Genomic DNA, 11,663 nt, shown 5'->3' with positions numbered 1-11,663 from the left:
TTCACTGTCAGTATAATCCCAGCTTCTTCCCTTTGCCAGGTAAGCCCTTTCAGATTTACTCTTCTGATTAGAATCATAAGAGTTCTTCCTAACTTGTTTTGGCTTCCTGCATTCTGTGGCAAAGTGTCCCAACTCATTGCAGTTAAAGCATCGAATGGTGCTTCGATCAACCATCCCTGTTTTGTACCCACCACTACTGGTGTTAGAGGATGAAGATCCACCTTTCTGGAATCTGTTGTAGTTGGACTTGTAGTTGAACTTGGGATTCCTCTTGAATCTGACATTAGAGAATCTCTTGACAATCAGGGCCATTGACTCATCTTCCAATTGCTCCAGTTCTTCCAAGGAATAAAACTCATCTCCTGATTGATTTGTAGTAGAAGGATCAAATTCTGCTACTATCACATTTTCTTCAGCCTTGGAAGACTATACCATTTTCTCTGACTGTTGAGATTGTTGTTGTTGTTGTGGTTGTTGTTGTTGTTCTTCAGCTACTAGAGTAGTAGACGTGCTGACCACTCTTCCTTTCCAGTAGACTTCCTTCTGCTGAATCTGCTCCAACTCATAGGTTTTTAATACACCATAGAGCCTTTCCAAAGAAATCTCACTCAGATCTCTTGCTTCTCTTATGGTAGTGATTCTATGTTCGAGATGAGTTGGCAGTGTTAAAAGAAACTTTTTGTTGACCTCCCTGATTGAATAGTATTTACCATTTATGTTTAGGTTGTTGATCAACGCATTGTACCTCTCAAACACTTCAATGATTCCTTCTCCTGGATTGGATTTAAAGTATTCATACTCAGAGGTTAGGATCTCTAATTTGTTCTCCCTAACTTCCTCTGTGCCTTCATTAATCACCTCAATAGTTTCCCAGATGTGTTTGGAATCTTTACAGTTCATCACATGTCTATTCATCAAGGGATCAAGGGAATCAACTAAAATTAATTGAAGGCTAGCATCCAGGGAGGCTTCTTCTTTTTCAGCAGGAGAAAAATCCTCAGGATTCTTTACATAAGTTCTAGCTTTGGTAATCACAACATCATTTTCTATTACCTCTGGTTCAATAACCATCGGAATTTTTGGACCCTTCTTTAACACTTCCAGATATTTGGGATTTGCAACTTGTAAAAACAATAAGCATCTTCTTCTTCCACATAACATAATTTTCTTTATCGAATAGTGGAATTTTAACGGTTCCAACTTTTTGTGTAGTCATTATGAATTTTTGAGTAAATAAAAATTCAAGGAGTGGAAGAATCACAAAAGTCTAGGATCTTGATTTGTTCGTTAATCAGAAGGCTCTGATACCAATTGTTAGGTCTCAATATGTTTGTAGAAGGGGGGTTGAATACAAACTATACCGTTTAATCGAATAAAATGCGGAATAAAAAAGTGAAACAAAATTCAAGTTAAATAAAACTATTATTAAACTTGAAAGGTGTTACAACAACGGTATCGTTTACAAGGGATTAATCTCAAATAAATTATTCCAAATCTAGAATAAATTCGACATGAACTTTTTCTATTTTTGAAATAAAAAGGATCAAATGCTAAAAGCAATTTGAGATTAAGTTCTAGGGATTTTGATCCGCTAGATAGTTACACAAGAACAAGAAAAGGATTTCTAGTGGTTTAGATTTAACAATAAATACTAGAAATTAATGTCCTGAGAATTTGCAATAAGTTCTCTGTTGTTCTGTGTTCTTCAGTTTCTTTTGATATTCAATGTTGTGTTCTGTTGAAGATCAGCTTCAGTTCTTTTATATTAAATCAATCCTTGATTTAACTGGCAAGACAATCCTTTTAGCTTAGCAAGACAATCCTTTGAACTGGTAGAACTTTCGGTAGGACAATCGATTGAACTGGTAGAACTTTCGGTAGGACAATCGATTGAACTGGTAGAACTTTCGGTAGGACTATCTAAAATGGCTTGGAAAGACTTTCGGTATGACAATCCAATTGTCATACCACTTCAAATATTTGTCTTGCTGATTTAATTTTGAATATTAATTCAAAATCATTTCTGAAAAATGCATAATATTAATTGAGAATTAATTAACCAATTAATTCAATTAATCAATAAATTAATCTTTGCAGATATAATTTATTTTCTTAATTAAATTATATGACTTAATTAATTAATAGAGAATTAATACTAATCTTGAACAGCAACCACTCTTCTAACAATCTTCTGAAATTACTGAAACTTATGAATCCATTTCACCACTTCAATGTTGACACTCAATGTACTGTCTGGTTCATGAATGACTAACATCTGTGATGTTTCTTCATGTCTTGATTTTCTTCAGATTAAATCCCTGTAATTAATTGATACCCTAACGAGATCTCTGTCACTTGATTAACTCCACAATCTTGATTTATATCATTGAGGCTTGATCAATTTCTTGAGCTTCTTCCAGTGAATTAAGTCCTCAAGTCTGTAGATGAACAATGTTACTTAATCCTTGGACATATGTTACTTTGAGAGATCTCTCTGATGATAGAACCACTATTTACTTGTTACATCCTTATTTGAGTTGAGTTAAATCCTCGAATAAATAAATAGGCTATGGCATATGCCTTTCAAAGTCTGATTAAAGGAATTGCAACCTCAGGCTTTAATGTTTTTTTACAGTAATTTGTAATATATACTACATAAAAATATGTGCATCATGACTTTTGTATCCCACGATTTTCTTATCTTGCATGCATCTGCTAATAATCGAACCAAAACCATATGGTAACTTAACATTTTGGAATAAATAACAAAATATATCTTTTTCTTTGTTGGTCAGGTCAAAGTACGCCGCCCTAATTACAGATTTTCCATCAGTACCAGTGATGGGATGAAGGACCTTCCTTATACCCGATTCTTGCAAATCTAATCAAGCTTTGATATGATCCTTTGTCTTGCCTCCAATATTTAACAATGTTCCTAGAACACTATCGCAAATATTCTTCTCGATGTGTATTATTATGTCGAGTTAGGTTGTCCCTCCAATAAGGTAAGTCAAAAAATATTGACCTCTTATTCCAAGGGTTTCTTTCGTAGCTAACCTTTCGTTTACCTCCCTTTCCAACTGTGTTCACATAACCATCCAGCAAAACTTCAATTTCCCTCCAAGATAGCATTGTTGGAATTTTTCCAGTCTCAACATCGCCATTGAATCTTCTCTTATCAGACCTCCACATGTGGTTGGGATCTAGGAATTTTCGGTGATTCATATAGCACACTTTCTTACAATGTTTCAAGTACTTCGATGATGTCTCGTAATTACATACAGGACATGCTAACTTCCCTTTAGTGCTCCAACCCGACAACATTGCATAGCCAGAAAAGTCACTAATGGTCCATAAGACACTTGCATGTAACATAAAGTTCTGATTCGTCGAAGCATCATAAGTTTCCATCCTTATGTTCCATAGCTCTTTTAGTTCCGCGATCAACGGCTGCATGTAGATATCGATATTGTTTTCGGGATCTTTGGGACCATGTATGATTGTTGAGTGGACTAAATTTTCTGATTCCTTGTTTAGCCAGGGAGGAAGGTTATAGTTAACAATAACAATTGGCTATATGTTGTGTGTGGAACTCATTTTTCCATACGGATTGAAGCCATCAGAAGCTAAATCTAATCTAAAATTTCGATTATCGGAAAGAAAATTGTGGATATGTGGCATTCATCATCTTCCAAGCTTCACCATCAGCCGGATGCCGCAACTTCTCATCCTTCTTTCGGTCTACTGCATGCCAAAGCATTAGTTTAGAGAAGTCTTTGCACAAAAATATTCGTTATAGCCTTGGTTTTTAGTGGAAAGTATCTCATAACTTTGGCTGCGATTTTATTATTTTTCGACCCTTATGCTACAGCCTTCCACCTTGAAACACCACGTTTTTGCACTTAACTTCTTTTTCATTCTCACCCTAATATAACATGCAGTCGTTTGGACATGCATGTACTTTCATAGTTAAGACCTAAATCCTTGATGGTAGTTTTAGCGGAATTAAAAGATTTGCGCAATCTGATATTGGTAACAGCCTCTTTTAGTAATTCTATTATTTCACTAAACGCCGCCTCGGTTATTCCATTAAGACACTTCCAGTTATAGAGCCTGATTAAAAAACTTAATCTTGAAAACTTATTACAGCCTGGATACAGTGGTTGTCTTCCTTCCTCGATAAGACGTAGAAATTTCTTTGCGTCTGCATTCGGTCCCACAGGTCCCATATTACCATACGCAACATTCAGCATCTCATCAATATTATCCTCAAATTCATTATTTTCTTCGCAATCCATCGTATTCAATAACGCAACCTCATATATCCACTGTACTAATCTCTCAGAAGGTCCATTGCAGATAAGGTGATCATGAACATCCTTTTGACACCACCATAGACGATTATCACATAGATGACAAGAACACTTCACTTCATTTCCGACGCCGAATTTGGACATTAAATTTTTCACAAATTCTTTCACTCCATTCTTATATAGTTCACTATATTTAGGTTGATTTAACCAAGTACTACCCTGATCAGTCATATCTACATAAAAAGAAAAAGATCATTAAATTTTCTTTTACCATTAAAATTATACAATATTAGCACCACCTTAATTGTTTTATATTTTATCATTTTATTATCTGCTTGTATGATTAAAGGACATAGATACATCTTGATTACACTACTTAATTTACATAACCAGTCCTTATAAGGTAATTTATCACATTAATTAATTTCTAAGTTTTAAAGGACGATTATCACTTTAATTAAGTTTTAAATGTTGATTTAAAGAATGATTATCACTTTAATTAAATTTTAAATGTTGCGGAGGTTTAAATTTTTAAATATTCATCAATTCGTATAAATATCAAGTTTAACCAGGCTACATACTACAGTAAGTATGTAAATCAAATTCTACATACAATCAACCTCACGTATTGAAACAGTTATGTGTTGTATATACATTACTACCAGCTATAACTAATCATGCCCTTCTCTTGTACATTATTTACAGGGAGGTTTTTAATTAATCGTACCAAACTATCCGAGTCGTGACGAAAAACTTCAAAAATTTGAACCCTAGGTAGAATTTTGAAGCAACATTTGTACGCAATCTATAAGTAAATATAAAAAACTATGACAAAAGAAATAATGTAGAGTGGTGGATAAGCGCTTATTAGACTATAAAATTGAACAAATTATATAAAAGCACAAACAATCCCACTAGTACAAAATAGGCATTTTACATCGGTTAAATATGTCATATACGTCGGCAAAAGGCCGACGTATACCAGGGGACGTATAAAGTGACTAAATTTTACGTTGGCTGAAAAGACAACGTAAATGTCTAATATATGTCTAGTTTAAAACCGACGTAAAAGATCTAATACCCGAAATAAAATGTTCTTATTATTCGACGTATAAAAACATAATAACCGACATATAAAAGCTTTATAGTCGACGATGTATAATCTTTACAACCGACGTATATGAATGGTAGATTTATGTTGTTTTTGGTACTAACCGACGTATATGTCTGTAGTATATACGTCATCTGAATTTTTAGAACAGACGTATTTTATCAAAAAAATGACATTATATTCCCTGTTTATTAATTTGTGCCCTGAATTTTTGCTATTGCAAACCAAACTATTAACTAAATGTAAAAAGCCTGCATTCTAAAATTATCAACACAATGATTCATAAACTATTATTGCAGACTTTAAAATCATCAAGAATATTTCAATTTCTTGATACATAACATTTAATCATACATATATCTCAACATCTTTCACATATGACTTTCATAAATCCAAAAGAGAGTAGGCAGTTAACAATTATTTCAGACTAATACGCGATCACACTCCCCATTAGCAGTAGTCCTGCGGTACTGCAAAAATTGTGTTTGAATTTGTTAATTAGCACTAAGTAGAAAATTTAACTATTCACGAGTAAAAAAATCTTATTTTTTGAACTAAAAGGATGGTAATGTACCTAATCACATATATTCACGAGTAAAAAAATCTGCCCAAATATCTCGAATTTCTCCAATTTGTTCATTTTTGTATCTTTTTCCAAGAACCTGTAAAAAGAAAATGAAATGTAAACAATATATGCAATATATGTGTTTTTAATATCTATAATAATATTGTATTATATTTTATGTACCTCCTTCCACTTAATTTTGGGGTCTTTATTACGAGATAACATGATTATGTCGTACATATACCTCATCACAAAATAACCACATTCAGTACCTCCTTCTTGTTGAGGACACTACAAAATAAAGTGAAACATTTATAAATCATGATAAGAGAATACGGAAGAAGACTTCTAAGACTAAAACAAATAGTATAGAATACCTGAACAACTTCATCGTATCAAACTAAGTTATTTTGGTTATTTTTCTTACAACCATATTTAGTAGCAACTTTATATGCCCTGTTAAATAAGAACAAATTTGAATATATACATAAAAATTTTGAACTACTTGAAGTAAAAACTAACAATTTTATAGTAATTTTGTTGATTTAAATTTTTTATACTTACGTTTCCCAAGGAGTCTTCACGTGTATATTTCATTTTTGCTTTAGCGGATCAAACAAGTAAACAGAACTTTCATCGACATAATACATAAGCAACATCCAGTGCTTACTATAATTTAACAAAATACCAAATTATATTAAAACATTAGTAAAATATGTCAAAATATATATTAAGGATACTCTTAATGGCACTAGTAACCTCACATATGGATAAAAAAATACACTCACACATGTTGATCAAAATATGGGATGCTCACAAATGCTTAGTTTTTTACCTTTGGATATATGGTGCTAGGATAAGTCGTTTCTCCTTAGCATCTTTCATAACCTCACATATGTATCTAGATATATCATCTTGATGCTTAGATTCACGCGCCAATGCTAATACAGATGGACACATGAATTCAAATGAATTATCTTCTAAATACATGCACAACTTGTGAGTGTACCTTGGATGTAATAAAGCATTGCATAGTTAGTTTCTATGCACAATAAACATATATAATTAGATATTGTTAAATAAATGAACAAGAAATTAAAGCCTTACATCATAAAAATCTACAGAATGGTTATATTAAGCCAACTCAACTTCACAAACTCGTAGATATCTTCGTTGGTGACATATATAGGAACTTTAGCACTTTCATGAAATTTAAACACCTCCTCATTTTTATCAGTAGCTTTAGTAGTAGATTCTGGAGGCATATTTTCAACCAAAAACAGTAAAGTTCGACATTTTTCACTCAATTTGCCACCTTTGGGAAAAGCTTGATTCTTGATAATAGGCGTCGCTGACTCTTTACTAACGATATTTTTTAGTTTCTGAGAAGCTACCTTATGACATTTTTTCTTCTCAGGTTCCTAATTACAAATAAATTAAGTCAAAACTGCATTTTTCTTTATTTTTCTCTATAGTTCTATGAAGTGGAACAAAATGAATAGCCTTGATTTTTTTATTGAAAGATCTTACCTGACCCAAGATCACAAGATCTTCCGGCCATTGAACAAAGCTACCAGCTGCGTCGCCTACAGTTTTATGTTCATCACAGGGCATCGGAAGATGAGTAACTTGAAATTCGACTAGAACTTCATCAACACATACTTTCACATTATTTGGTGCAATTGGTTTTCCGTTAATAAAATTACTTCCTTCTTTATTTAATTGGAAAACTTGCCCCCTTCCCATGACAACCTTTCCTTTTCTCTGGATGTTTAACACATAAACGATATAATGTCAGAATCTGCATTGATTGGGAAAAGAAGTAAGAGAGAGAACTACAACAAACTTAAACAAAACTCCAAAATACATTACATCTTTGATATAAAAATCCAAGAAATTTAAACCAAGCTCCAAACAAGAATTACCTCGATATTTAAGAAGTTTTGTGGTTGGTCCACAGAATGACAACTAATTTTAACCAATTCATTTGGAGGTATACCATTGTGTATCTGCCCAAAATTATCCATTGGAATTGGTAAACCCATCTGCTTTAAATGATCGTATATCCCTCGCAGCTGGACATTCATCATTTCTTGACACTCCTCCCTCACTTTCTTGGTAATTTATTTTGTAATTGTATCTAATTCATCCATAGAGACAGCCCCATTTTGTTTGTTTTTTGTGATCCGAATATACTCTTGATTTTTGCTCTTCCTCCAACCCCTCTAACGTGTCCCCCGTGTTCCTTATTTCCAAGTGCACGAGTGAGCACGTCATCATGACCACATGGGGTCCATGAACCATCAGATATTTGCCCTTGCAACTCTCCCTGCCCACAGTATAGAATAAGACATGAAAATTTATTTTCACAACACATATGCATCAAAAATAACAACTTTTTAAAACTTTCGAGGTAGGAACAACCCTGTCTAACAAGTAATAAAATATATATTCCTAATCTAAAAAAAGTACCAAATTAGAAATAGTTGACACACAATTACCAATTAGACATTCTAGTATTAAAAAATTACAAAGCAGCTAAGATAAAAATATTTACAGGGCATAAGTTACCAAAAAATTTAAAAGGAAGTTTATTGAGGTTAAAAATACTTACAATTTTCTTAAACACTTCTCTAGTATGCTCGTAAGGGATGTAAAAACTTCCATCTGCCTTTTTTTTTGTTCGTGCTCTTATCAAATCGTAACTACGCTTAGTCGATAGAATGGATGGATCAATGGATGATTCCGACGTGTCTAAAGAAGCGATGGGATCGTTTTGGCGCCACTTACCCCTGTTTCCTATATATCCACCTTTTCCAATAAAATATGGATCTTTGTCATGTTTCTTACTTTTCTTCACTTTTTCACTTATTTCCTACATGTTAAAATATGTAAAACAAAATGAGGTTTGCGTTAAAATGTTACAGTGAATAATATCCAACTCAAGAAACTATCAAGAAATTAAATTCACGAAACTTTCCATCAATGATTCTCCATCGTGGAGAGTCACCAGGGTGTCTAAGGATCCCATCATATTTTCTTCCTTCTACATGCCACCTAAGAAGCCTTGCATCTTTTGCATTCGTAAATAGGCGTCTGAATCGCTGCACTATAGGTAAATACCATATTACTTTAGCAGGAGGCCTTTTCTTATCCTCTTTAAAAGAATTACTATCCTGGCGCTTGTATCGAGATGCACCACACTTGGGGCATATGTCTAAATCTTCATGCTCATTTCGGAATAGCACACAGTCATTTGGACAAGCATGTATCTTTTTTACATTCATGCCCATGGGAGACAATACCTTCTTTGCCTCGTAGGTAGAAGTAGGGAGTTCGTTACTCATAGGAAGTATTTCTCCTAAAAGTTGTAGCATCTCTGTTAAACTCTTATCACTCCAATTATGTTTTACTTTTAGCTTACACAACTTCAAGGTTGTTGACAACCTAGTATATTGATCCTTACACCCATGATACAGAAGTTTCTTGGAATTGTCAATCAAATTATTAAGGATGTCTGGTTGGTTCATGAAATGATCTTCCATATCTTGTATCATCTCATGTATTCTATCATTTTTCACATCTTCTTCGTCATTACTCACCATACTATCTTCCTCTATTCCACGTTTTATACCCGAGGTCCTAGTAGAGTGTACTTCTTCACCATGCCAAATCCACTTCACATAACCCTCTTTAAACCCACGACGAAAAAGATGATTCCGGACTGTATCAACATTACGGTACTTTTTAAAATTATTACAATCGCGGAAGGGACATAAGATCATTTATTCTTTTCCCTCTTCGTTCTTCTTTTTTTTCAAATATAGAATCGCGCACTCGATAAAGTCGTTAACACCATTAATATAGTCAGCGGTTGCACGCGAAATTTTGTACATCCATGTAACGCGGTCCATTATGATTTACTACAACAACGCAATGAAGGCCACAATTAAATTATATGATCATTAATATTTAATACTATTTACCAAATTATTTTCTTTGTTATGTTTTAAATTCCAGATTTTAAATGTAATGTTGATAAATAAGTTAAATCTAAAGTCAGAAACATGTATTCTAAAATTATAGATTCTTTTGGTCTAAAATATAAGCTCACTATTGTTTAATAACATATTAGTTAAATTCAAACTAGCTATTTTTATAACTTAATTTAAATTAGTTTAATAAGAGCATCATCCTAATCATCATTAAAGCACAACTAAAAAATAATAATTATTTATCACACTAAAAAATCAAAAAATAAAACAACCAAGATTAAATTAAAAACCAACAAAAATTGAACATTAAATTTTTTAAAAACCAACAAATTTATATATTAAATTAATATCCCTTCAAACCAAGATTAGCAACCACATTAGACCTATTCTATAATATTATACAAAAAAATAATAAAATTAACAAAAATTAACAAAACCAAAATATAACAAATTCAAAAGATTTTTAACTGTGAAATTTTTAGAAACCTTAAATATTCTAGATATCTCATTCATACTAAGATATGAAACATTATTTTAACAGTTGGAAGTACAAATTGGACAACAAATAAGAACCCCATCAAAAACCTAATTAACACAAACTATTGATATCAAGAATCAAACAGTAAAGATACATGAAGCCCAAAGAAAGAAATTAGCATAGCAAGAATCGATATACATACAAACCATTCACATACATATAAGAGAGAGGAGGGAGGGGGGAGAGAGGGAGAGAGAGATAGAGAGAGAGAGGGGGAGAGAGAGAGAGAGAGTACCGATTATGGTAAGAGGAGAGGAGAGGAGATGATATGAACCCAGTTAGGTAAAGAAGCTGAAAAATAAAAAGACACAACAATATCAGCGTGTATACATGTATATATATAATCCTATATTTCAAAAATATCAATTACAAGAAGAATTAGGACACTTAAAATATAAGAATTACAGTTGTTAAATGAATTGAAATGGAAAGGCCCAATGAATTGGGATTTCCCTATTGGTCAGCCATTTTTTTTTTGATAGAAAAATAGGAGATGGGTTGAAAAGATTCTTGGGGGAGATGAATTCAGTTTCTTACGTATGTTTAATGGGAAGAAGAGAGTCCATTGACTACTAACTCCTCTAATTTTGGAATTTTATTTTTCTTCTTTTTTTCATAAAAGTGATATAATATTCAAATTTATTTATGTCGGATTAAAAAAATACGTCATATATGATGTCATCTTATACGTCGGGGGTCCAAAAATCGGTCATATATATCAATTCTATTTACTAACTTTATACGTCGGTTAATAAATACGACGCAAATTGAATATTTATACGTCGGGTAAAATGGAACCGACATATATATATATTGAATATACATCGAGTTTTTTATAAACCAACGTAAAAGGTACCTACAAAACCTTAATATACGTCGCCATTTAAAAATACGGCATATAAATAGTTATTTACGTCGTCTTTTTTAAGTGCGACGTAAAATATCCGACTTAAAAAATCAATTTTGTACTAGTGTCCCCGGGGTATGGAAAATAAAACACAAGAGTATCTTCCTCCAGCGCCTATTTAAAATTCCTTTGTTAATCATCCCCCTTTCTTATCTATATTACACAATATCAATCCAATCAGGTTTCAGTTTGGTCTACATAATCCTAAAATAAACAAGATGAGTAATCTCCTGA

The 11,663-nt window shown here is 32.7% G+C and overlaps 1 protein-coding gene across 5 annotated transcripts; it reads right to left on the bottom strand.

Annotated features, from left to right (window-relative positions):
- Positions 1–5,725: 5,725 nt before the first annotated feature.
- On the bottom strand, positions 5,726–11,046 carry LOC141668280 (uncharacterized). 5 transcript variants are annotated; one of them, XR_012552977.1, is made up of 9 exons: positions 10,928–11,046; positions 10,758–10,813; positions 8,604–8,864; positions 7,915–8,318; positions 7,520–7,790; positions 6,825–6,998; positions 6,173–6,280; positions 5,999–6,086; positions 5,726–5,894 (listed from the first exon to the last, which is right to left on the bottom strand). XR_012552977.1 is itself a non-coding variant. In XM_074475093.1 (8 exons), the coding sequence occupies exons 4-7, from the start codon at positions 8,077–8,079 to the stop codon at positions 6,003–6,005; spliced, it is 591 nt and encodes a 196-aa protein (XP_074331194.1). In that variant the 5' UTR covers positions 8,080–8,318; positions 8,604–8,864; positions 10,758–10,813; positions 10,928–11,046; the 3' UTR covers positions 5,726–5,894; positions 5,999–6,002. The 5 variants fall into 5 exon arrangements, 3 of the variants coding, with proteins under 3 accessions (XP_074331194.1, XP_074331196.1, XP_074331195.1); XM_074475093.1 differs by lacking the exon at positions 6,825–6,998 and having other exon boundaries at positions 7,520–7,753; XM_074475095.1 differs by lacking the exons at positions 6,825–6,998; positions 8,604–8,864 and having other exon boundaries at positions 7,520–7,753.
- Between the last annotated feature and the right edge of the window lie 617 nt (positions 11,047–11,663).

This window comes from Apium graveolens, chromosome 6 (genome assembly GCF_009905375.1).
Source record: "Apium graveolens cultivar Ventura chromosome 6, ASM990537v1, whole genome shotgun sequence".
Taxonomy (NCBI): Eukaryota; Viridiplantae; Streptophyta; class Magnoliopsida; order Apiales; family Apiaceae; genus Apium; species Apium graveolens.
This window is presented reverse-complemented; position numbering and strand designations above follow the sequence as displayed.